This window comes from Theileria annulata, chromosome 1 (genome assembly GCF_000003225.4).
Source record: "Theileria annulata chromosome 1, complete sequence, *** SEQUENCING IN PROGRESS ***".
Lineage (NCBI taxonomy): Eukaryota > Apicomplexa > Aconoidasida > Piroplasmida > Theileriidae > Theileria > Theileria annulata.
The window spans coordinates 2076599-2101194 of NC_011129.2; the positions used below are offsets into that span (position 1 = coordinate 2076599).

General features: G+C 33.1%; 9 protein-coding genes across 9 annotated transcripts, besides 15 other annotated features; 7 read left to right on the forward strand and 2 right to left on the reverse strand.

The window, feature by feature from the left end:
* Nucleotides 1-784: 784 nt before the first annotated feature.
* On the forward strand, nt 785-8197 carry TA19660 (SfiI-subtelomeric fragment related protein family member, putative; the record flags this gene model as incomplete). The annotated part of the gene is made up of 1 exon (XM_949377.1): nt 785-8197. The coding sequence occupies one exon, from the start codon at nt 785-787 to the stop codon at nt 8195-8197; it is 7413 nt and encodes a 2470-aa protein (XP_954470.1).
* Nucleotides 8198-8952: 755 nt separating this feature from the next.
* Nucleotides 8953-9565, forward strand: TA19655 (uncharacterized protein; the record flags this gene model as incomplete). Its single annotated transcript, XM_949378.1, has 4 exons — nt 8953-8966; nt 9101-9320; nt 9352-9435; nt 9467-9565. The coding sequence occupies 4 exons, from the start codon at nt 8953-8955 to the stop codon at nt 9563-9565; spliced, it is 417 nt and encodes a 138-aa protein (XP_954471.1).
* Nucleotides 9566-9824: 259 nt separating this feature from the next.
* TA19650 (uncharacterized protein) lies at nt 9825-12567 on the reverse strand (the record flags this gene model as incomplete). The annotated part of the gene is made up of 15 exons (XM_949379.1): nt 9825-9947; nt 9985-10184; nt 10262-10357; nt 10426-10538; nt 10658-10685; nt 10732-10766; nt 10864-10923; nt 11204-11312; nt 11346-11392; nt 11431-11531; nt 11571-11638; nt 11670-11992; nt 12210-12249; nt 12285-12406; nt 12485-12567. 15 exons carry the CDS (start codon nt 12565-12567, stop codon nt 9825-9827), a joined length of 1548 nt encoding a protein of 515 aa, XP_954472.1.
* Nucleotides 12334-12402: a sequence feature (1 probable transmembrane helix predicted for TA19650 by TMHMM2.0 at aa 30-52).
* Nucleotides 12415-12567: a sequence feature (Signal peptide predicted for TA19650 by SignalP 2.0 HMM (Signal peptide probability 0.733, signal anchor probability 0.264) with cleavage site probability 0.664 between residues 51 and 52).
* A 587-nt stretch (nt 12568-13154) lies between these two features.
* TA19645 (ABC transporter, putative) lies at nt 13155-15501 on the forward strand (the record flags this gene model as incomplete). The annotated part of the gene is made up of 8 exons (XM_949380.1): nt 13155-13911; nt 13955-14007; nt 14087-14264; nt 14299-14363; nt 14437-14535; nt 14583-15114; nt 15204-15303; nt 15333-15501. 8 exons carry the CDS (start codon nt 13155-13157, stop codon nt 15499-15501), a joined length of 1953 nt encoding a protein of 650 aa, XP_954473.1.
* Nucleotides 13503-13571: a sequence feature (4 probable transmembrane helices predicted for TA19645 by TMHMM2.0 at aa 117-139, 203-225, 297-319 and 332-354).
* Nucleotides 13761-13829: a sequence feature (4 probable transmembrane helices predicted for TA19645 by TMHMM2.0 at aa 117-139, 203-225, 297-319 and 332-354).
* Nucleotides 14165-14233: a sequence feature (4 probable transmembrane helices predicted for TA19645 by TMHMM2.0 at aa 117-139, 203-225, 297-319 and 332-354).
* Nucleotides 14304-14363: a sequence feature (4 probable transmembrane helices predicted for TA19645 by TMHMM2.0 at aa 117-139, 203-225, 297-319 and 332-354).
* Nucleotides 14437-14445: a sequence feature (4 probable transmembrane helices predicted for TA19645 by TMHMM2.0 at aa 117-139, 203-225, 297-319 and 332-354).
* A 115-nt stretch (nt 15502-15616) lies between the features above and the next one.
* Nucleotides 15617-17532, forward strand: TA19640 (uncharacterized protein; the record flags this gene model as incomplete). Its single annotated transcript, XM_949381.1, has 5 exons — nt 15617-15931; nt 16175-16256; nt 16286-16864; nt 16899-17299; nt 17332-17532. The coding sequence occupies 5 exons, from the start codon at nt 15617-15619 to the stop codon at nt 17530-17532; spliced, it is 1578 nt and encodes a 525-aa protein (XP_954474.1).
* A 56-nt stretch (nt 17533-17588) lies between these two features.
* On the reverse strand, nt 17589-19009 carry TA19635 (uncharacterized protein; the record flags this gene model as incomplete). The annotated part of the gene is made up of 8 exons (XM_949382.1): nt 17589-17903; nt 17956-18030; nt 18089-18109; nt 18141-18439; nt 18505-18534; nt 18566-18703; nt 18737-18832; nt 18898-19009. 8 exons carry the CDS (start codon nt 19007-19009, stop codon nt 17589-17591), a joined length of 1086 nt encoding a protein of 361 aa, XP_954475.1.
* Nucleotides 18932-19009: a sequence feature (Signal peptide predicted for TA19635 by SignalP 2.0 HMM (Signal peptide probability 0.906, signal anchor probability 0.000) with cleavage site probability 0.389 between residues 26 and 27).
* Nucleotides 19010-19219: 210 nt separating this feature from the next.
* Nucleotides 19220-20565, forward strand: TA19630 (uncharacterized protein; the record flags this gene model as incomplete). Its single annotated transcript, XM_949383.1, has 5 exons — nt 19220-19399; nt 19431-19500; nt 19534-19638; nt 19695-20428; nt 20491-20565. The coding sequence occupies 5 exons, from the start codon at nt 19220-19222 to the stop codon at nt 20563-20565; spliced, it is 1164 nt and encodes a 387-aa protein (XP_954476.1).
* Nucleotides 20566-20706: 141 nt separating this feature from the next.
* TA19625 (uncharacterized protein) lies at nt 20707-21833 on the forward strand (the record flags this gene model as incomplete). Its single annotated transcript, XM_949384.1, has 5 exons — nt 20707-21062; nt 21083-21252; nt 21305-21390; nt 21423-21502; nt 21533-21833. 5 exons carry the CDS (start codon nt 20707-20709, stop codon nt 21831-21833), a joined length of 993 nt encoding a protein of 330 aa, XP_954477.1.
* A 284-nt stretch (nt 21834-22117) lies between these two features.
* TA19620 (acyl transferase, putative) lies at nt 22118-24457 on the forward strand (the record flags this gene model as incomplete). The annotated part of the gene is made up of 10 exons (XM_949385.1): nt 22118-22446; nt 22496-22683; nt 22738-22811; nt 22862-23021; nt 23053-23146; nt 23177-23333; nt 23435-23563; nt 23597-23716; nt 23794-24193; nt 24297-24457. 10 exons carry the CDS (start codon nt 22118-22120, stop codon nt 24455-24457), a joined length of 1812 nt encoding a protein of 603 aa, XP_954478.1.
* Nucleotides 22596-22664: a sequence feature (6 probable transmembrane helices predicted for TA19620 by TMHMM2.0 at aa 144-166, 222-244, 251-273, 383-405, 452-474 and 489-511).
* Nucleotides 22934-23002: a sequence feature (6 probable transmembrane helices predicted for TA19620 by TMHMM2.0 at aa 144-166, 222-244, 251-273, 383-405, 452-474 and 489-511).
* Nucleotide 23021, forward strand, in TA19620: a sequence feature (6 probable transmembrane helices predicted for TA19620 by TMHMM2.0 at aa 144-166, 222-244, 251-273, 383-405, 452-474 and 489-511).
* Nucleotides 23053-23120: a sequence feature (6 probable transmembrane helices predicted for TA19620 by TMHMM2.0 at aa 144-166, 222-244, 251-273, 383-405, 452-474 and 489-511).
* Nucleotides 23612-23680: a sequence feature (6 probable transmembrane helices predicted for TA19620 by TMHMM2.0 at aa 144-166, 222-244, 251-273, 383-405, 452-474 and 489-511).
* Nucleotides 23896-23964: a sequence feature (6 probable transmembrane helices predicted for TA19620 by TMHMM2.0 at aa 144-166, 222-244, 251-273, 383-405, 452-474 and 489-511).
* Nucleotides 24007-24075: a sequence feature (6 probable transmembrane helices predicted for TA19620 by TMHMM2.0 at aa 144-166, 222-244, 251-273, 383-405, 452-474 and 489-511).
* Nucleotides 24458-24596: the final 139 nt, after the last annotated feature.

Consider the following 24596-nt stretch of genomic DNA (forward strand, 5'->3'; position numbering starts at 1 on the left):
AGCCACTGTTTCAAGTTTAAGCTTGATTAATATTATCCAATCTTTATATTATAGATAATTGGCTAATGTCCATCTTTAATTAGTTTTTCTATTAAATTTTAGTGTTTAAGTGGTCTGGTCCCTCAATGAATTATTAGGAATGATGAGTTATTTGATTTAATCTATCAAACTCTTTAAAATTAATTATAATAATTACTTTAGCATTAAATTTTAAATCATTGATTTTAATATTTCAAATAGTTATTTTGTCAGCTAATAATAAAAATATTTAGATGAATTCCTAATTGTTGGAAAATTGTATTTATTGGTGATAAAATTGGTTTAAAATAGCAAAGTGAGCATAGTTCAATAAGACAATTTGTAAATACTATATGATGATTAAACAGGCGATTTATAACGGAATGCAGAAAATTAAATTAATAAAAATAATTTTAATTACAAGGTATGCAAAATAAGGAGAGTGAATTTACCAAATAATTAAAAGTTTTCATGATTTGAGTTAATGGTTAGTTTGAAAGAATTATTTGAGGGATTCTGCATAGTTTAAGATAAAATCTGAATTATATTCAGAAATATAACTTAGTATAAAATGTTTTAGAGTTAAATAATTTATAAATTGTAGAAATAAAGTTATTAATTGGAAATGTACTCATTAATTATCCCCACCTGGGCTAAGACATTGATCGATCGAGGATTCGACTTCAATAACTAATCCTGAACTCTTTCCTACCAATGGATTGCTATTATTACTCATGGGTATGACTATTGTCTGCTTTCAGGATGAATGAGGATAGGTTACATATTTAGGTATCTCTTTATTTACTTACTTTTAAATGACGGGGAAAAGTTTGTGATTTCCAGTGATCAAGAAACTTCTCTTAAAGGTTCATCACAATCTAACGGATCATTTAGTGCAGATTCTTCTGGCTCAGTTGCTATTCCATCTGAGGTCGGATTATTCACCACTGATGGTTCTGGTAATTATGTAAAACTTGAACAATCTAAGGTTAAGGTTGTTCAGGATGGTGCTGAATATTCATTTGAATTTGAGAGTGGTGTCCAATTGACTAAGGTCGAGCATAATTCCTCGAAAGTTTGGGAACATGAAGAAAATAAGCCTTATCCGAAATCTGTAGCATATAAGAGTGACGAAAAACTATTTGCAATTATTTCCGATACCGAAATTGTTAATTGCAAATTTGAAAATAATCAGTGGAAATTTCAGATAGACGTCCTAGGTCAATCGTCACCCAAAACTTCTGTGACCAATGTAGAATTAAACCTGTCAGCTAGTGCTGGTACCAATCAGTTTGAATACAATAGGACTGGTGATACTGCAGAGTTTAAAGCTAAGGCTGGTCACGAATTTACAGCAGTAATAGGAACATCTGGTACGGATGGGGTTTCAGGAAGAGTTATTTGGAAACCCATGAACCCCAACGAGAATGCCACAAGGGTAGTTCTCGATGGAGTTGACAATAATGATAAAAAATTAACGATTCACAAGAAGAATAATGAGAAAGTAGAGTTTACTAAATCAAGCACTAATAAAAATTGGGAAGAAGTAGTTACTAAGGTAGAACTTGAACTTAGTAAAACTACTTCTACAAATGAGTTTGATTATGATAAGAAAAATGAACTCACTTCATTTATTGCAAAGGATGGCTATGGATTCACTAAGGTTCTAAAAGCCAAAGCCACAGATTTTAGTAGAGAAGAACAGGTTTGGGAAGCTGATACAAGTTCTAATAACTTCGCCAAACTTGTCAGACTAAAGTTGAACGACAATCACATAGTCTTGATACTAAATAATGCTGAATTTATTCTATTTCACAAAGTTGCTGAGGATCAAGATTGGAAAGATATAACCAATGATAGACACAAACTATCGGAGCTTAAGTTCTTCACATTTGATCAGTCGAAATCGCTCAAAGAACTAGATTCGACTTATTACAAAGTAGAGTTAAATGGGTTTTCATACGGTTACACATTCAAGGATGACTTTGAGTTACAGCAAATTAAATATCAAAATAAACTCGTTTATAACTACCATAGTGATGAAGATTTTGGTTTATTGAAGGGACTTTATCTTGGTTTGTCATCAAATAAATTTTTCATTACTAACTATGATGATGAAAGCAAAGAGTTGGATGTATCTAAGGAAGTTGTAATTAAAAGGGAAGCACCACCAGCTGAACCTGCAAAACCTGCTGAACCGAAACCGAAACCGAAACCTGAACCTGCTAAGGAACCAGCAGCTGTACCTGAGCCTGAAAATACAATCGAACCAGTTTCAGTAACTATTCCTACACTCTCACCTGTAGAACTTAAAATTAATAAGAGTAGCGCTGAAAATGAGTTTGATTATGATGACATTGGTGTGTACAAAACGTTCAGTTGTAGGCAAGGTTTTGGATTCAACAAAATAGTAAATCCAAAAACATTCGGTGCCGATGAAGTTATATGGCAATCTTCTGGAAATGACTATGCAACCAAGGTTAGATTTAAGGAAACCTCTGGTACTAATGAAAAACAAGTTCTCCTATTTCTTGCCAGCATGAAATATGCGTTTCTTCACTCTGATAAAGGTAAACCATTTCAGAACGTAACTAGTGATAGGCATAAATTCTATAACCTAAAGGTTTATACTCTCCAAAATGATGTTGAAAAAATTGCAAAACCAGATCAATATACTATATCTTTATATCATATGTCAATTGGATGTACAATTAAAAATGAATATCCCTGTAGTAAAATTATCTACGAAGATAAAGTAGTTTATAAAAAAGATGATTATCAAGATTTGGGACAAATAAAGGGTGTTTATCTAGATCTCATTAGAAATAGCATGTATGTAATTGGTATTAATGATCAAACCAAAGTATTGGAAGCCATGAAAACCGCAAAAGAATTTACACTCAATATAAGAAAGGATGAAAGTACTGATGAATTCGATTTCATTCAAGATTATCAGAAAAATGTTAGAATATTCACAGCTAGAGGTAACGCCGTTTTTACTAAGGTTATCAGGGGTGCTAGGCTTGGTTCTGATGAACTTATTTGGCAATCCAAAGACATCAAAGTATATGGTACCAAAGTTGTCACTGATGGTCTTAGTGATTTTAAAAGGGCCAAAAATGTAACAATACATCTATCTAATGGTGATGTCAAACATCTAAATTATTCAGATGGAAATTGGATTCAGGTTTCTAATAAGATATCACTTGATATTACCAAGACTGAGAGTTCCATTCAGTTTGACTTTTATACTAAAAATGAATTTACAACATTTACTGTCAAAGATGTTTATTTATTCAATAAAGTGATAGAGTCAAAAACCATTGGTACAGAGACAGTTATTTGGGAAACCACAAATACTAGTGAATATTCCAAAAAGGTAACATTGATGGTTACAGGTGATGAGAAATACATGGGATTACTACGAACAGACGATGATGTAATATTGTTACATAAACCACCTAACAGTGATACATGGGACAATATAACCTCAAAAGTAACAAAAATATCCGAACTTAAGATGTCATATTATGATCCTTCAGGCTCATACTTCATGTTAAAACCTGAAAAATATAAAGTGGCATTTAATAATTTACTTTATGGTTATGAGTTCAATTCTGGAGTTGATTGTCATCTTGTTAAGTTTGGTGATAAACACTTATGGAGTCATAGTGATGACGACAAATTTAAAAATATAAAAGCAGTTTATGTCTACCTTCGTAACAACAATTTTATTGTTGTCAGTCCGTCAGGTGAGAGAAAGGAAATAAGCTTAAGGAGTTTATCTTCAGACAAAGAACAACAAGAAGATCAGGAAGAAGACGATGGTGATAAAGAAACGAAATCAGAGGGAGAGGATAAAACGAAAGATGATAAAGAGCAAGAGGGTCAGGATGAGAATCAGGATCAGGATGGATCTTCAGGATCAACCCCTGCAACTTTAGTAGAACTTGACATTACGAAGACTGAAACGACAAACGAGTATGAGTATGAAGAGGAAAATGATAATCGTGTGTTTAAAACCAAAGCAGGTTTTAAGTTTTCTAAAGTTAAAAAAGGCACTCATGATCTTAAAGATTTGTCTAGTTCTCACGCAATTAAGATCACTGCAAACTATAATCAACCAGGAAAAATTTTGTTGTACTTGTATCGGACTAATACTGACTTCGAATTCTCACTCGTGAATGATCCGGATCCATCTTCGAGTCAAGCTTCAGTTCCATCAGATTCTGGAACACTTTTGGCAGACCAATCACAAATTGTTTCTCAACATTTTAAGCTTTTAGCCGAGGATGCTTCAGGTACTTCTCAAGAATTTGATAAGCAAAAATTAACTACTGAACAACAACTTGAATCCCATTTGATAAACTATACGTTTCCTCCAAATGCCAAATGCTCTGAAGTTACATATAAAGATGCTACTGTATGGAAACATGACAAATCCATACATGGAAAAAATTATCTAACAAATGTGTTTTTGAATACCAACACTAGTTTTCTCATGGTAGAGTCTCAAGGCCATTATCAATATTATTATACACTTTTGAATGATGAGTGGAAATGTATTTCTGGTTACAGATCACATACATTAAAACTTCTATCTCTTGATTCACTAAAAATATTTACTTTGAATCAGTTTGGGTTTTTAAGTACTGATGATGAAACTCAGTTTACCAAGAAGGCTGATGGAAATGTTATAACATTTAAATTTAAAGCAGGTTCAAAATGTGTATCTGTTAAATATGGTGGAGAACAAGTATGGTCCCATAACAATAACGATCATGGAAATCATTATCCAGATACAATCATTGTTAATACTAATCAAAATTTTCTTACCTTGGAGAGTTCCAACGTATACCGTTATGTATTCAGTCATTATGATGGAACGTTAAATTGTATTTTTGCATACAAATCAAGTCTTTCTCAACCGATAGAAAAGGATAAATTGAAACTTTCTAAAGTTGGTAATCTGGGACTTATAAAACCTGCTGAGGCAACTGACTATGAAGTTAAAGAATCAGATACTGAATATAAGTTTAAACCTGGTTCAAATTGTACCTGTATTAAGTATAATGATACCGAGGTTTGGAAACACACCACTCAGCATGGAGATAAGTATCCAACTTCTGTTGTTTTTAACAATTTGAATAGAAACTATCTAGTTGTTGAGTCAACTAGGAATTATCGTAACATATTTCAATTCGAAAATAGTCAGTTTAAATCCTTAGGTGCTAATGAAAAATTGAACCATGATCATAATTCCACAGGAGTTTTTGATCCTGGCAAATTGAAGTTTATGACTACAGATCCTTCGGACTCAAGTAAACTTGTTGATCTTGATTTGAGCAAATATAGTTTACATCATCCGACACTTATTACATTCAAATTTAAGGAATCTGTCAAATGTGCTGAAGTCAGATATGATGATCTTTTAGTTTGGAAATATTTAAGTACTGATCACGAAGAGGAGTTTCCAACAGCTGTTGTTTTGAACAGAGCAAAAAATTATATCTTTGTAGAATCTTCACATTACTACAGATATGTCTATTCGTACTATAATAGGCGTTGGAAAGAATTGCCATTCGGTTTTAAAACCTTGAGAATTTTATCTGATAAATTTAAAATATTTGCAACTGACCCCTCTGACACAAATAAATTTGTTGAACTTGACAATAGTAAATTTGAAAGAGTATATTCTTCAAATGCCCTAACTATTAATTTTACTTCTGATGTTAAGTGTACTTGTATAAAGTATGATGATTCAGAAGTTTGGAAATATAATTATGATGAACATGAAGATAAATTTCCAACATCGGTTGTTCTTAATACAAAGAACAAATTTATTATGGTTGAATCTGGTTATGACTATAGGTATGTATACTCCCGACAAAATAATATTTGGAAATTGCTACCTTATGGTTACAAGTTATCGGAATCTACCAAAATTAGGCCAGCCGATCCTACAAAAATAAAATTATTCACCATGGACAATAACACGACTGTTCAAGTTAACGAGTTAAAATATGATGTCGAAGAACCCGATGAATCCAAGAATCTTTTCGTGATCAAATTCAAATCTGATGCTAAGTGTAGTTGTATAAAATATGTTGATACAGATGTTTGGATACATAGCAGTAATGACCATGGAGATAAGTATCCAACATCTCTTGTTTTAAACAAAAAGAAGAATTATATTATGGTTGAATCTGGTTATGACTATAGGTACTCATATTTGTTTTACAATAGAAAATGGAATTTGTTACCAGTAAGCTACAACCATATACGCAGTTTTGACCATGTTGATCCTAATAAGTTAAAATTTTTCCATTTAAACCAAAACATGATAATAGAAGAAATTACTTCCTTTCCTACCAATGAACAAGGTGAATCCAGTAAAAGTCCTAGTAGCAATGATGATAAGGGTGATACCAGTGAAAAGAGTGATACTAATGAACAAGGTGAGTCTGGTGATAAGATTGCTACCAGTGAACAAGATGAATCCAGTGCTAGTGCTGATAGCACTGAACAAAGTAGTTCCAGCAATGGTGTAAGTAGTGATGATTCAGTTTCTATTTATAATATTCCCGAAAATATGAAATGCGTTTTAGTAAAATACGATGATATTGAAGTCTGGAGGTATAGTGATATAGAACATCAAGATAAGTATCCGAATAGAATACTTTTGTATAAAAAGACTGCAACCCTTATTGTGGAGTCTTCATCTAACTATGAGTATGTATACACATACGAAGATAAAATATGGAAACTAACCCCCTTCGGTGCAAGATTAAAGGTTATTGAATCTATATATGACCTAGATAAACTTAAATTAAGTTCTGTTAACCTTTCTAATAAAACATTTGTCCTAGAAAATATCAACCATTATAATCTTCAACAATCCGGAAAGTTAGCCAGGTATACATTTATCAATTCCTCCAGGTGTACAGAAGTCGTATATGATGATAAGCTAGTGTGGAAATATAACGAAGATGAGCATGGAGAGTATTTCCCAACAAATGTTACAATGAACTTAAATACTGGTATTATCACAGTTGAGTCCAAGGGCCTTTATGAATCCTACTTTTCATACTATGATAATAAGTGGAATTTATTATATGGTTACAAAGCATCTTTTAGAATCAAATTTAAGGAATCAGCTATGATAAAGTTCTACATAACTAATGAAGACGGGTTATCAGAACCTACCACTGATTTCCATAAGGAAGTTACTGGACCAGTAATAACCTATAATATGTACTACGGAACTAAATGTACCCATGTTAAGTATGACGAATTATCTGTATGGACTTATGATTCAGATAAGCATGGAAATCATTATCCAACATCAGTAGTTTTCAATGTTGGAAAAATGGTTATTACTGTTCAATCTTCTGATCAATATGTTCAATTTTTATCATTGATTAATCATGAATGGAAACCATTCAGTGGTTTCAGATCACAAGCTACTGGACCTTCCGAAGTTAAATTTTACAAAAAGGGTCGTTCGGATAACCAGGTACTCGTTCATCACTCTAAGTATACAGTAATTTTCGACGAAAATACAAATGAGTATGTTTATAACTTAGAAAAGGCTAACTGCAATGAAATAAGACATAACGGTAATCCCGTATTCAAACTTGATCAAAATGAAAGGTACCCTAAGGAAGTTTTATGCAGCAGCGATGTTAAAAAAATTACCGTAATATTGAAAGAAAGCTATCATGTATGTACAATGGACAGTAATGGATGGAAATCTAAGATTCATAAAAATGATGGTAGTAGTTCAGAAGATGGTCCCGAATATCCATTTGTTACTAGTACAAAACCAGCAGTTCCTACCTCCGAAGCCGCTACGGAAACGCAATCTCCAGAATCCGATACCTCACAATCAGCTTCATCACCATCAGGTACTACATCTGAAGATTTTGATTTGTCACAAGCTCTAGATCCATCACAAAAAGGGTCTCAAGTTTCAACAACTCCTAAATCGCAATCAGCTTCATCAGAATCAGGTACTACCTCTGAAGAGTTTGATTTGTCACAAGCTCTAGATTCTTCACAAACTAGTTCTCAAGTTTCAACAACACCTCCAACTGAATCGCAACCACCATCTAGTCCAACATCTAGTTCAACTGCTGGTTTGGATAGTGATCCTACATCTGGAACATTCATGGAATAATGAAAATTTTATACTAGAATACTAGTTCATTGAATAACCAAATATATCCAAAAATAATAACAAATTCACGTGAGTTATGTTAACTCAATCATTGTAATCTAAATAATCATCTTAAGAAAATTTATTATCCTAATTTGTTCGGAATTTTATTTCCAGCCACTGTTTCAAGTTTAAGCTTGATTAATATTATCCAATCTTTATATTATAGATAATTGGCTAATGTCCATCTTTAATTAGTTTTTCTATTAAATTTTAGTGTTTAAGTGGTCTGGTCCCTCAATGAATTATTAGGAATGATGAGTTAATTGGAATGTAAATTAAATAAACCATCCAGAAACTAGCAAAAAATGATAAATCGAAACGGAAGCATAGGAAGTTTTATTCAGAAATCAAAAGTGATGTTAAAATCTCCTAATTTGTCAAAAATGAAAAGTAAGATTAATTTTTGTCGAATTAAATCCTATAAGAATTGAGTAATTTCACATTATAAAATGGGAAGTAAAACTAGGTTTTGAAATATTAAAAATATAATCCAGATATGTTAATCTTTGAATATTCTTAATATTATATGATATTTATGGCTATTTGTGGAAAATATCTGTAAAATACTCAAAAATAACCAATAATCACCGTTATTCCAAGATTAATGTTTAAAACTTTAGAATCAATGGTAATTTAAGAAAAATAATTAATTGAAATTTTATATCTACTGAACTAACATCCTGAATTTAATAGAATTTGGATCTTTTGTCTAGATGAACACTAGTGTGTAAGCGCCTAGTCTTACCAGCATTTATTGTCCAATTTACAATAATGAAGTAACTTGAATTATTATTTGGTGTGATTTTAAATTTATATGTGATTTTAACTCTTTAAAATGTCTGAAAATGTAAATGTGAGTAGGGATAAAAAAATATTTGAACAAAGCTCACCATTAATTAAAAGCATTCTGGAGTGGAAGGGATGTGAAATTGATGAAATATCACAATTCATTCCCAAGAAAAAACAACCCATATTAACAGAAAGAGTAAGGCAAAGACTGTATGGAATCCCTGGAAAAAACATTTTTAATTACGAACGTGATAAACCAAGACCAAGAAGAATATACGAACCACAATTTGATGTATCATTTATCATTAAAAATTAATTTTAAGGTAGGAATGATTCCCAAGGAAGAGCCGAAAATTTTTACGAGATGTATAAACAGAATGAATAGCGCCTTAAGGGAATCTTTAAATGTTTTTTTGTAATCTAAAATAGGTTATTCAGGAATCTTTGTTGCCTAAGGAGGGCTCAGAAATAAAGACTGTTGGTAAAACCATCTTGAACAAAGCTCATATATCGCATCTCAAAGTATGTCCTAATTAATTTCAAAATGTACAGAATGGAGAATTAATAAATGAAGATGAAGGTGAAGAGTTATTTGTTCCAAAAATAGGAGTTAGCTTTCTTAATGACATTATCAATAGATAAATTTAATTCCGACATACAACAGAGTATCAAGAAGAAAAGCCTTTGATTAAAGCAACTGGAGTCTCAATTATGAATGTATCTTAAGTCTATAGATGGAAATTTGTACCACATATTTGGTGTATAATTAAAAGGTAGTAAGTTCAGAACGAAAGAATTATTTAACGGAGTAAATGGCTTCCCAAATTGGTTTGCATTCTTCACAACATCTTTTTTCATCCTCACTTGTAAGTTCAGGTTTCTCGTAATGAGTCTCTGATACTTGTTCAGAAGCCTTGATCTAAAGGAAATTATTTGTTAAATATTGTTTCATCTACATGTATAGGATATGGAATGTGGAGTTGACACTTGGCTTTCATTTTTTCGCAATCACATGGTTTTGGTCTTGGTCCGTAATGAAACTCCAGAGATCTGATTAGTTTTTCATAAAGAGGTAATTTCTCAGCCTTTTCGTTTGATGCATCTGCTATTGAGGAGTGAAACCCGTCCTTTTTGCTATACAGGTCAAGTGGTAGGTCTGAAAACAAAATGACAATAAGCAATATTAAGTAGATAAAGTTTTGGGAAAGAATAAGGACTTGAAGATTAAAATACCTTGGTTGGGGTCATATTTGGGGCACATTTCAGGATATAGTTTCGACGCATCGTATGATGTATATTGAGGTGGTATTCTCGGGTAATTTATAAATGCTGAAAAAGAGCAAAATGGCGGAATCTAAAATAAATTATAAAAGTTAAGGTTAATTTGTTACTGAAACGTTTGATCCACAGGCTGCGCCAATATCTGGTAAAACTTATTAGACTAAATTTTAAAGTACCATCTATCCAGAATCCGGGACAGGCCACCAGTACCGCCAGACATTGGGGAAAACTAAAAATTGACTCTTAATAATTATGCAATCATTATGTGCAAACACTTAGGAGATAATGTTATATACCTAACTTTACATGAATATCTAATTTAGCTATTATATTACTGAGAATAGGTACCATATGGGAAATGTTTGAGCGACTTGAGCTAAATAGAATGTTAGACACCTGTATACTAGTATTTAAAAAAATACCTGCACCAGTAGCGCACATTGGGAAAATACTAGCGCTAAATGATTAGATTTTGATAGCGAACTTACCAATACATGCCAAGGTAAAAGGTAGCGCTGGGAGAAATAATTTATTTTGTTTTTTGTTTAAAATACCATGTTTTGTATCTAAAGTCGTCTGTTCTTCCTACCTTAGCTGCGTATTTTGCAGGGAATCTGAAAGAAAATTTTTATTAGATAATTTGGATGCGTACGATGAAATTATTCCGTTCATACTGGAATCTATGACGTCAGCAATAACAAAATCGGTGGCCGCAATCGGGTACAGAACTGATCCTATGCAGTTGAGGCCTAATTCCACTTGAAGATTTTAAGGCAAACCAGTTAACATCGGTAAACATGGCAAAGGACTGATTTTTAATTATATTTAATGGTTAATAATGGATAAAATAGTGTAACTCGGCAAAAATAAATAGGAAATATATGTGTTAGTTACTTTCCGATGACTATTGGGGGTACTGTATCGACTATTATTGCAATAATTGTTTGAATTACTCCTTTAACCATGTTAAATATTTGTAACGCCATGTTTGCAGCGGACGGTTCTAAGCAATTTTTATGATTTAAATAAACAAAACCATTCGCAGATTCGGGTGTATGGACGTTTTTATACATGTTTCCCATCCTAAATCAATTCAAAAAATCAATAAAGTGATCAAATACCATGTGGTTAAGCTGAAGCCTGAACCTCTGTAAGGCCCGCCTGGAAAGTTTCCAAAGGAACTCAATCCGCTCATAGGATCAACCCAACTTCCTCTGTCACACTGTATAGTTTATAAATCAAAATTGATTAGGTTTCTCACATGTGGTTTGTTGAACCTTGGATGATCCAAAGCCTGGGTAAACCTTTTACTTGACTTTCTATTGGTCACTAAATAAAATTAACACCAATTAATATCTACAATTATCTACTTCATTAACTAACTGTTGTATATTTAAGCATATCATACTTTCCTCCAATAACCATTTATAACCGTTGTAATCAAACGACTCCGAGGTTGTGTCCAAAATTTGTCTCAAAAGCTTTTTATTCTCCGGAGACTCTGTGTACATTTCATCTCCCAATTTATAAAGATGCGATAAAACGTTTTCTGCGAAAAAATTGTCTTTATTTGCAGTGAATTCTGCTGAAACATAGCTAAAATTGGGGGAACTCAGTGCGATAGTAAGAGAAAGGCAGATTAAATGCGATAAGAAAGCGGGAAATAATTTCATTTTCAAAGAACTAGTACAATTTCTCACACATTTCCTCCAAATCCAGAAGATATCTAAGATCATGCATTATTTTTAGTAATATGAATAGAAAATTTTTGTAGGACTCTTAATTATGGAAATTATCAAAGTTACAAATACACATGGGGCTACGACAACAAAAGCATTAAGAAATAAAGTAATGTACAGCATAAAAATAAACTATAATATAAAAAATCGTTTAAAATTACAAATATAATCTTAATATATTTTTAAAGAGTTTGTCGCTATCTAATCTTCTTTTTTGGCCAAAAATTTAAAATAACCAACATCAGGAGGATTCCATAAACCAAATGTAACTCGTTTTTGATTATCATAGCTAAGAGCAGGGAAGTACATCCAAAGTCCAAGGGCTCCACAAACAAGAGCTAGAGGTGAAAGGCGTTTCCTGATAAAAAATATAAAAACAATGTTGTTGATATAAATTGTATTGTTATAGAATTAAATTTCATATCATAAAACATACCATACATGCATCCAACCGTACTGCCTTCTGAGTTGAAACTGTGAAGTGGCCATCCAAAGCCTAGCATAAACGGCCTTAGACATTATATAACAAGTTAAATCGAAAAAATATTTAAAGTAATTAATAGATTAATTTGATAAAATAATTACATTGATTTAATTAGGAAATAGAAGAAACGAATCCATTGATAAAATTAATAACAATGTTGGATTAACAAACACAAAATCTATTATGAAAGTTTAAGTCAAATGGGGACGTGTTAAATTACAGGAAAATAAACAAACTTTCTAAACAACATTGAAATATCTTATTTTATTTACACATCGTTTGTTATTTTTAAGGTGTACATATATAATCTAAAGAAGGTCATTTTTGCCCCCTTTTATGATCGTAATCCACTTTTAGTCGCTCTTTTTATTTATAAAAACGAATGTAGTTATGTCAAATTATTTCCAGCCATATAATAAAAATGTATGTGTTAAAATGCAAGTCACTACTGTAAATTATCATTCAATGTAGTTTTATTCATTTATTGATGTTATTTTATCCATTTTCGCTCAGATGTATATTATTTTTTGATGTGAAATTGAATAGTGTTTGGTAAAACAAATCCTTTATATAACTTGTATCATATTGAAATATATAAGAATATTATACTATATCCATACAAATGGGTAATAGAGTATCAGTTCATAGTGAAGAGGTCAGGAGATACTCCGAAAATGCCTCCTTGTCTGAATCAGTTATCAGATTTGCAAAGGAATTGGAACCCGATGAAAAGTATCACCTTGTTCTGGGAAGCCTAGGGCTGATGGCTAACGCAGTAACTAACATGCTATATCCAAGAATAATAGGATTACTAATAGATTCGTCAGAGTTGTCCCAAACATCCTCACTTGAAAAATGCCCAGAATATTCCTTCCCACTCCCACTCTTTGCTATCAATAACTTATTCTCAAAGTTAGACGGGCTAGGATCAGACTGCTTATTTAACAGGATCTTAGCATGCTCAATCCCACTGTATATTGTGGGAAGTATGGCATCTTGGTTTAGAGTGTATCACACACAAACAGCAATTTACTTGATTCAAAAGAGATATAGAAGGAAGGTGTTCAGAAAAATACTCTCACAAAACCTATTATTCTTTCATTCACATACCTGTAATTATCTTTTATCCAAGTTGCTCAATGACTGCGAAGAGGGACCGAAGACTTTAGTGGAAAGCCAAATGCAGTTTCTTAGATGCTGTAACTCAACCATAGGAGGAACCTGCCACCTGTTCTCAATTTCAGCCAAACTGGCACTTGTGATACTAGTATCACTGCCACTTATTGGGGTTACGATAAGACAGCTGTCGTCTATGGTGAAGAGGTATCATTCTCTTAAGAAAAAAAGACTTGAAAACGTTATGGGTAAGTGTAAACCTAGTTAACCATTTAAATTAATTATTGAGTCAAATGGATTTTTTAGCCAAGGCTGAAGAGGTTATCAGTGGAATAGAAAACGTTATTTCATTCTCGAATGTATTTTATAACAAAAATATTTTAACCAGACGTGTAGTTAGATAAAGTTGTGGAAACCCCAATAATGTAATATGTGTAGGAGGAATACGAAGCGAATTCATTTATGAATAGTTTAAACGAATGCGATGAAGTTTCAATTCGAGCTAACAGCTCAGAAGGAATTATGATGGGCTCGATACTAGCAAGCTTTAACCTTTCAACCCTAATTATGATTTACTTCGGGTCTAAGCAAATGAGATCCGGTTCACTCACAGTGGGTTAGTTTTTTAATTTTGAACTGCTTAATTTCAGGGAAATTTGCGTCATTTATCATTTACGGAAGTTTAATAGGACTTGGAGTGTCTGGATTGTCAAAGGTTTGTTCAACAACTGTTGTAGTAGTTATTTGGAATATATTTGTCTTTTGTGTAAGAATAATTAATGGTCTAGATATATACTGACGTTGTGAGAAGCACAAATTCTATGCGCAGCGTGTATGAAATAACTGATTTGAAGGAGCCGGAGGAGAAATTGCTTGAACTAGAAGAGGTTTGTATAGCAAATAACATTATTAATGATCTATAATGATTTTATAGGTTGAGGGAGATTTAGAAGTAGGTTCGGTATTTTTCCAATTCCCCAAGATTCAACCAGTTAATAAATTACAACATATTAGTGAACTTGATAATGAGTTTGAAGAGGGTGAACTAAATCTTGAGAATGAGATAATAAACGGAGTGTCATTTAAGATTAAGGCAGGAGATGTGGTTGGGATAGTGGGACCGAGTGGAGCAGGTAAAACAACTTTGTGTAAATTAATCATGGGAATTTACAAGCCAACCTCAGGAAAGATTCTACTAGACTCAAATGACATAAGTAACCTAAGTTCTAAATGGCTAAGAAGATCAGTTTTCTCAATCTTGACACAGGAACCCATTCTGTTCTCTATGTCAATTGAGGAAAATATGAAATACGGAAATAAAAAGGCAACAAAAGAACAAGTTATAGAAGCTTGTAAACAGTGCAATTTGCATGAGTTCATAGAATCACGGCCTTCCAAATATGATACAATAGTGGGACCCAAAGGATGCACACTTTCTACTGGACAAAAACAGAGAATAGCCCTGGGTATTTTTATCTATATGATATTTCCTAACCAATTAATCATATTTTTCACATTTCCAATTATAAAATCTATTACTGAATGTATGATTTAGTGAGAACAATACTGAAAGAATCTAAGGTCTTAATACTGGATGAGCCAACGTCAAGCTTAGATGGGTACTCAGAAGAACTGGTTACACAGGCAATTGAGATGTAAGTTGATAAATTATATATTATCTTAGGGCGAAAAATGAAAAAACACTTATCATAGTGACACATAATGCCGAAATCGTTAAGAAGGTGAACAAGGTATTGGTTCTAAACAGAGGAATGGAATACTTCGGAACTGTAGAGGAAGCAAAAGTAAACAGTCCAACCTTTAAGCTCATTTTCCCCAATATATTACCTTAAATTGTGGAGAAAATTGATTAAATTTATACACTAGTTTAAGTATTTGTTTACACATTTTATATCCCAACATCTGAGGAAAATATCTCAAGTTGGCGAATTTTATGTTAATTTTTTAATGGAAGACAAAACTGATGAATACTCGGAAGTTGTTAAAATTGAAATTGTGGTTCCAGACCCAATCCATTACTCTGGAGGACCATTCTGCGCATTTATCAACATATTGCCGGTAGACTCTGAAAATTCCAATAATAAATCATCTTTAAACATAGATTTCATATCAGTTAACCTTTATGGAGTGATTACATTTGATACTAGAGCAATAAATTTGCCAAAAACTAATAATACGCTTCACTTTCCGTTTCTTCAGTTAGAAAGAGCAGAACTTAGTAACAATCAGGATATTTGCCTAATATTCGCAACTAACCCACTTGTTTTTTGTACATTTAAAGAATTTAAATCAAAATTTGATGAACTTTGCTGTGAGCACAATATAATCACTTAACTATAACTAATTCAACTGTTATATTTACTTCATAATGATGTTCAGATCGATTTAAAGCGGTAATCCCGCCATTTATGCCTCCCTCATACCACGGGAAACATGTATCGTAAGTTTACAACACGCTGATGACATTATCCCAGATACTCATACTTCTTATACGCATCTGTACAGTATCGAAACCCAAACTCAATAAATGAAATTTCTACAATAAGCAGAAAGCTAGAATTTAACCTGCTGGGCTCGGTCTACTTTGGTACCTCTAAAACCATATCAATTTTTTAGACTTTCCGCTCCTCAATCCAAAGTACTTCCCAGTCTTGACTAAACCGACAGGATTTGATTTATCTAACCTGGATACAGTAGCGGAGAATGTGTGCATCCAGTTGATAGAATCATACCTTGAAGAAGACGAAAATAACAAGAATTTGTTTTTCAGCTTCAAGTGCTCAGTGGAAGACACAGGAGAAGAGAACAAAGCCCCAGCATTCTCAAACAACACTATCATTTCTAGAGATTTGGACCTAGTTTGGACTTTTTATGATGTCTGCATTAACAGACAAGAGCACGTTGGAACTCGACATGAAGGTGTTCAAAACTCATTAGAATGTATGTTTGACCAGTTTTCAAACCTTGAGCTTGAAGATCCTGAAAAAATGGAAAGAGTTAAGAAATGTTTTGAGAATTTTGAAACAATAGTTAAATTACCAGGTGAAGATAAGCCTGAAACACTAAATGAACTCATAAACTCTTTTAAGAAAAGATTGGAACAAAGACTACAGTTAAATCACCAAGGAACACTAGAACAAATTAAAACAAATACACCCAATTTTTGTAAACTAGATAGCGGAACTAATCAAAAAGGTAAGAGTTAAAGGTTACATGAATATTAATGTAGAAACAATGAGCTTTACATTTGATGGTCTGAAGCTGTGTAGTTGTGTAATTTCAGGATTCAAGTCAAGTAATTTGGTCCAAGACCTCGAGATTAGTGTCGACTCGTGGTTTTCAGTGCATTTTGACTTCCTAGGAGCCTACAAACGCTGCTTTAAGGTTAGGGTAAGGTTAATAAGGTCAGAAACTTGCACTGAATCTGGGAAAAGTGAGCAGTCGATAATGATCGACGAGTCGATGAGTACTTTGGGGAAGCTGAAATGTACCATTACCTCGTGTATACCAGGACTAATGGTTCCGTCCTTTAACCATTTTGTGGTTAAGGTGTCATATGAACTAGAAATCACATTCTTTTGCTTCCAGAAGGACGTTGATGTTCATGATGTCAATTCTGTTAAATCTTCAGTAACACCATAAAATATACAATGTTTGTTTAGGTGAACAATTTGAAGACCATTAAGTGGAATAAGCCGGTGAGGATATTTCAGAACGATTTTCTGGAACAGGACGCTGAGGAGTTTCAGGACCAAGATCAGCCAGGCCATCTTAAGTACTCGAAGCAATTTTCCAAAAATAAGCTTTCATCCTTCATATTCTCACTCAAAAATAACACTCTTTATAAAGTTATAAAGTTATAACACACTCCATTTACACACTTAGCTATTTATAATATCAAATAAAAGTAAAACTATGTTTAAGAACAGCAAAGTGCAGCTCTGGATTCGTTTTGAGTGTTTTTGGTGTTTTTGTACCAAATCTGGTTACTTGAGTGTAACCAGCCGTTAACTCTTGCGATATGAGCTCCACTGATGTAAAGTTGATCGAGAGTGCAAAGCTTGAACCCTGAGGGACAGAACCCATTTGAGCTAGCTTCTTTGTGGCCACAAAATGTGCAACCAAGCTGAACTCTAAACGAGTTGTCGAAGCCGGTGAGGCTGTCTGATACAAAGGCAGCAACTTCGTGTGATCCCATACCATAGTTGTATATTCTCAAATCGTCAACATAACCCTGCAAATATAATAAATTTTAACATAATTTGGCGAGATGTGTATATTGGTACCCTGAATCCATCGTATCTGAGTGCTTTCCCCATCACTAAATCTCCAGAACTGAGAGTAGGTTTTCCCCTCAGGCCCTATAAGCATGAGTGTAAACAAGTGTATAAATATATGATATGGTTAAGTAGTTTGTACGATTGAATTATCGAGCATTCCCTGAAAAATCAATGAGTATGTTTAAAAATACGTTAATATAAATTTTAACGGCATCCTCAGTGCATACTACTGTGAGTTGAGTCCACCGCCTTAATGGTATTGAAGAATTCGAGGAAAGTCCTTCGATATCTCCACTCTCTGTAAACACTCTAACAGACAACTTGTTGTTATAAGGGTAAAACAAAATGTTAGGAGACTGAGGGTTGTAGTAGTTCCGAGACAAAAGGTTACGAAAATTGGGGGAGTAATCGCCCAGCAGGTATAGCCTTATAGTGATAGTAAATTGGCTCAAAGAAAGCGATTCTGTGGCCCTAATTTTGTAAGAACTTTCTAAAAAATCCATTAAACTGGTTTTGTAAACAAATTATAGTTGATATGAAAGAGTAAAGTGATACCGGCAGTGAAGGAGAGACTGGAACCATGACCTATTTGATGTTAAATTATCTTTAAAAATACCATTTGAAGGAGGACCTGATACGACAGGTGAGTAGAAATGGTTCCCGTTACCGGTCTCGTCAACGGGGTACAGCTTATCAAAAGTCCAGTAACCAACTAAACCCTTAGTTTTTATACCAGAAGTCATTACATTTCCACCTAAATTAACATTTAGTGAAAGTTGTAGAATACCTAGGCAAACTGAGTCGTAAATTTGGAAGGAATTATACAATGATTTATCCAAAACGTTCGCAAGGTCCTGCACATTAGAGTCCATGACCATTATATCTGAACATTTGTACATCATTTACAATTACACGCTATTATATTAACTTTAATATAAATATTAATACCATTCTTGAGTTTTTGGATATCATCGTTTGATTGGGAGATCCGATTGTGTAAAAAGAGCAAAAGTATCACACATTTGGATAATTTATAAAAAATTAATTTAAAACTAAACATTATCTAATATTAAATCATTTTTAATAAATTGTGTAAGTATTTTAAGTAGTTTCACGAAGGCATTGTGATGTTGTCTGAAACTAGCCTTCCTGGAATAAACAAAGGTGCCATTTGGTGCAAAAGGGAGAAAAGAGGAACAGCACAAAAAGATTAAATAATATGGAATCCTATGAATAAACTAATTTAAATGAAATATCTTTTTAATAAAAAATGGTGTATTCGTGGAAGTCTTTAATTTTCGGTGATTCTGACTCATTTGAGGATAAATTCCCCTTACACTACCATTTACTGAAAAATGATATTTCGGGTGTAATTGAGCAGTTAAAACTTGGCGCAGACCCACTTAAGAAGGACAAAAGGGGAGAAGACGCTCTCTGTCTTGCTCTAAAGGTTTAATTTACTATTTAACACCATTTTTTAGTTTTTCATAAAATATTTTAACAAATGTTTAATGACTCCTGTTTCTCTTGGGGTTTCAACTAAAAATAGCGGTAATTTCTAAGCTATTTAATTCTAAATTTTAGAATTTTCTTCAAATCTTAATTCCAATGGGAGATATAGTAGTTTTAAATCAACTTTCACCAAATTTAACAGTCTGAACTCCAATTTGAATGATTCCGCTCATTTAAGTACTTTCTTACTAATTAGCCACCATCATACAACTATGATAAATAATAACATATAGTGTTTCATACACCATGTAATATAGGTCGGTTGAGTACGGTTGAGAATGGTGAACTTGAGAGCTTAGAAACTCAAAGATGTGTAGAGTACTTTGTCAGATTTCAGGAGGTTTCATGGTGTGTTTCTCACTTTTTCTATAATCCTCGGGATGAAGAAATGATATTGGCTGTTCACGCTAGGCTGTTGAAGAAAACTCGAGGATTCTTGTCTGTTTTAAAGATAATGTGTGAGAACACCAGTTATAGGATGATTGCCAGGGAATACTTGGTGGAGAACATATCAATGCTGGGTCATCCCCTTTTATATATAGGAATAATGGACCATCTGTTCAATATATTTCCACATGACTCTTACGGGAGAAAGCTTAATATGAAGGACGTTAAAGACTGCAAGTGGTTATATACATATGCAACTAGGGCCAAACTTAGCGGTATTTACGTAATGAAGTTTGTTACTCAAATTTGTGACTTACTTCAACAGCTCTTCGCACTTCTAAGTCATCCCACTGAGTCCATTAATCCAGAATATTCTCCATTTGTTGACAGTAAAAAGTTTGAACACAAACAGAGAATTCTAGAGTTAGAGTCGTTGCCTCTGAATATAATGGAAATGTACGCAAATTTGGCATTTGTAACTGATCTGCCAATACTCTTCAGTGTTATGTTATTGCAGCCAAAGTTCGATCTAAAAAACACACAATTTAACTGGAATCTCCTAATCAACACCATTAGTAAGGTAATTCAAAGATCATATCATAATTATTACTATATATGCTTGATGTGTATAATGATTTGTAGAGAGGGCAAAATTTGGGATCAAAAACTGAAATGTTAGGCAGAAATCGTTTTTTAATTCCTATGCAATATAACTGATTTAAAAAATATATTTAATGTTTTTAACCCTATTGTGATTCCATACATAATTCCATAAAATCTTTATATAATTCAATAATATGTATAAATTTTTAGTGTAAAATATTTGTAAATAATATGAAGTTGATTTAAGTTGGTTTAATGGCCAATTCTAAGTATTCTTATGTTAGAGAGTTTGAGCAGGATTCCACTCTGTTAAATGATTGTTGGATCGTGGTTAGGGTTGATGGGAGAGCCTTTAGCGCCTTTAGTAATAGGCACGATTTCCGAAAACCTAACGAACCTAGAGCTCTTTCCTTAATTAATTCTGCCGCAATCCAAGTAATGTCAGAATTTGACGATATTGTTCTAGCATATGGCCATTCTGATGAATATAGGTACTTTGAACATCTTTTATATTCATTTCCTGTAGTTTTCTGTTTAAAAGAGACACTAAATTGTATAATAGACGGAAACAGTATGTTTGCTAAGTTTAATACTAATATATATACCACGGTGTAATAATTTAATTTAATAGGAAAATATTATCATGTGTTGTGTCCCTGTTTACATCGTCATATTGTTACTATTGGAGTACATTCTTCCCGAATACACCTCTTTTATCAATTCCTTCATTCGATGGAAGAGTTGTTCTTTATCCTACACATCGTGCAGTTGTCGATTACTTTTCATGGCGCCACGTTGATTGTAACTTTTTACAGTTATTTCTAGAATACTTAACATCACTAAATTCATTTAGGCCATATTAATAATCAATATAATACCTGCTTTTGGTGTTTGATATTGGACGGTAAAAGTAATGACGAGGCATATAATTGGTTAAAAGTTTGTTTAAATTGTTTTTAAAATAATTTCAGGGGACAACCAAGGTGGAAAAAAACGAATATCTTTTCACAACACATAAACTTAACTATAATAATTTACCAAATATCTTCAAGTAATAACTTTATTATTCGACGATTATTAGGAAAGGGACTACATTAGTAAAATCCACTACCAAAGCTGTAAACGTTGATGACGAAAATTGCCTTAATTATAACACGTTCGATCAGTTGGATAATCTGAGTAGAAGAGAATTTAGTGAGGGTCTGGGAGAGGATTTAGTGGACAAAGAAAGAAAGATTTGGCTCGAAATTAGTCCTTCAGAACTAAATGAACTTGAATTCAAGGTTAAAGAGAAGGCCTCTGAACATAATATACTGGTTTTACATTGTGATATCGTTAAAGATTCCTTCTGGGAATTGGTATCACCTTTAATATCAGATTAATCCTTAAGAATACTTACACATTTATATAGTTTTTAATTTAATGTAACCCTCATGGGCTATATGGTAGACGACACTATAATAAGGTTATTTTAAAATTAAATGGACAGCTATTAATATTTAAAATGTTTTATTAAATAATGTAAAAAATATAGTAATTTGTGAATTCAACGACAAAATTTTTTTATCCCTAAATTGGTTGGAAAAAACAACTTTTGAATTATGTTGCCTTTAAATCATCTTTTGGTTAGAATTCCATTTAAATTTAAGCTTATGGTTTGTGGAAAATGATTAATAAGCAATCACTTCCAAATAAATCCAGATCGAAATCACTTAAGCAGATTTGTAGGTCAATTAGCACCTTTTTCTTGAACGATTTCAGTAAAAAGACCCAAATTAACCCACAAAACATAAATTTTGTCACTAATTCTAAATATAATGAGAGCAAAAGCACATTTTATCAGAGCAAGCAAGCACAGGAATCTGTGGGCAGAATCCCAAGCCATAGACGAGGAAGTATCAGGAAAAAAAGATCAAATAGTGCGCCAAATAGACTATTGGTGGACTTTTCGTCCTTAAATAAGCCAGGAGAGACCCAAAAGGATTATTCAGGAAGGTATTAAATCAATAATATGGTTACATAAATACTACTATTAGAGAAGTAGGCATATGAAAATGTGTAAGAGTAATATAATATGTAGACCACTTCACGAAATTCTGCACACTGAGTGCCGGCAAAGCCTCTTATCCACAGGAATGAAACACTTAAATTTATCGGGATTTGTAAACTTAGTTTTTGTAATTTTAGTAGCCATGAACTTTAGGCTCGTCATCAACAATTTCAGAAAATATGGTACCACTAATATATAATTATATTTGTTGGATTTGTAGTTAACTGTATTTTTAGGACTTTTGATGGAAATACCGAAGGGATTTACACAAATGTACCAAGATTGGCCCCTACTGCGATGTACCCTAAAGGTATCAAATAACATAAATAACATAGTAGATAGAAATATATTTTGATTTAGACACATATATCAATATTGTTCGCCTGGGGTATAGAACGTTACATAGCACCGCTATCGACTAAACCACTAACACTACCCATGGTTCTACTTCAGCTTTTGAACATTTTGATTGTTCTACTATACCCATATCTCACCGTTATATCGTATAAAACAGAACCATGTAATTTCAAATTGATTTTAGTAATGTTTAGCGCTATCGGCACTGATGCTGATCACATCAGTAGTTTGGGCCTTTAAAATGTATTCATTCCATCACGTCTGCTTCGATTACAGAAAAGCACTTTGGTATCTTTTATACAAATATGTATTTGATAGTAACGGCGATAATTTGTTGGAAGTGTGTAAAATCAAAAAAGAAGCGAAGATAGCCTCAACATACCCCAACTGTATCAAGCTCACCGAGTTTTACAGATTCATTATTATGCCAACAGTTTGCTTCCAAGTAACTAAATTGTCTTTTCACAACTTTACAGTTTTATTATCCAATGACGCCAAAGATTAACTGGATGACTGCATTTAAACAGTTTTTACAATTCGTTTTCTTCTTGGCAGTAATCAAGTAAGTTTTCATAGTTGTGCATATGTACGAATGATAGAATTTTGGCTGACCAGTACATAGTGGTGGCCGTGTCGAATACATTCACCATGGACGAATTTAAATCTGCAAACTTCTTCACAGTTGCATGCCATATTATAGACAGAGTTAGGAACACTCACAATAATATACTATCTTAGATGTTACTATTATCGGTCCCCATTCTCTACTGTTGGCTTCTCATGTTCGTAGTCATTTTCCACTTTTGGTGCAATTTCCTAGCTGAAATCACTCGGTTTGGAGATAGACGTTTCTACGGAGTACACCTCTATTTAGCTCTAAAACTGTTATGCATAGTATAGTATATAAACATGTAAGGTACTGTATACTGGTGTAGGACTGGTGGAATGCGTCCTGTTTCGCAGAGTACTGGAGGAAGTGGAATCTGCCCATACATCAGTTTCTAATAAGGCATATAAGTAAACCGTTGACTAACTTGGGCTTACCCAGAGGGCTCATTAACATCGTGGTTTTCGTGATCTCAGCGGCGCTCCACGAGTACCTAATATCGGTACCGCTGGGATTGGGATGGACAGGCTACGTTTTTTGGGCCATGATGGGACAAATCCCGCTACTGCTTTTTACAGACATGGATGTGGTATGTTTTCTAATCCACATAGATAGTTCTGTTAAAAATAAAAAATATGGTGAAAATAAAATCCTTCAGATAAAAAACAACAAAACTCTCGGAAATGTTCTCTTCTGGTGTTTATTCTGCTTTACCGGACAACCAGTTAGTCGAATACTATTTATAACTTAAATAATAACATTTCTGTAAATATAATAATAATTGATTAGCTGGGAGTGTTACTGTACTGGTACCTTTGGGGAGTTAAGCAGGGATCGTTCGTCTGAGGCCACCTAATTCTCTAAATCTTATTAAATTTTTATTACATGACTATTATATGGAGATGCGTCTGGAGTTAGACCATATGCCTCCAGTTTCTGATCAAAAGTGCACCTTTGACCTATGGGGAATAGGTATCTGCAGTTTTAACTAATTTCAGCCCTTAAGTAACAGATTTAAAAGCTTTAATAAATTTAAGAGACTAAATCGCAGCGGTACTGAAGTAATTTTTAAAATGTGTAGCCGTTTAGTGACTTTTTAGAGGTACTCACAACCGGAAGGTTATTTTTAAA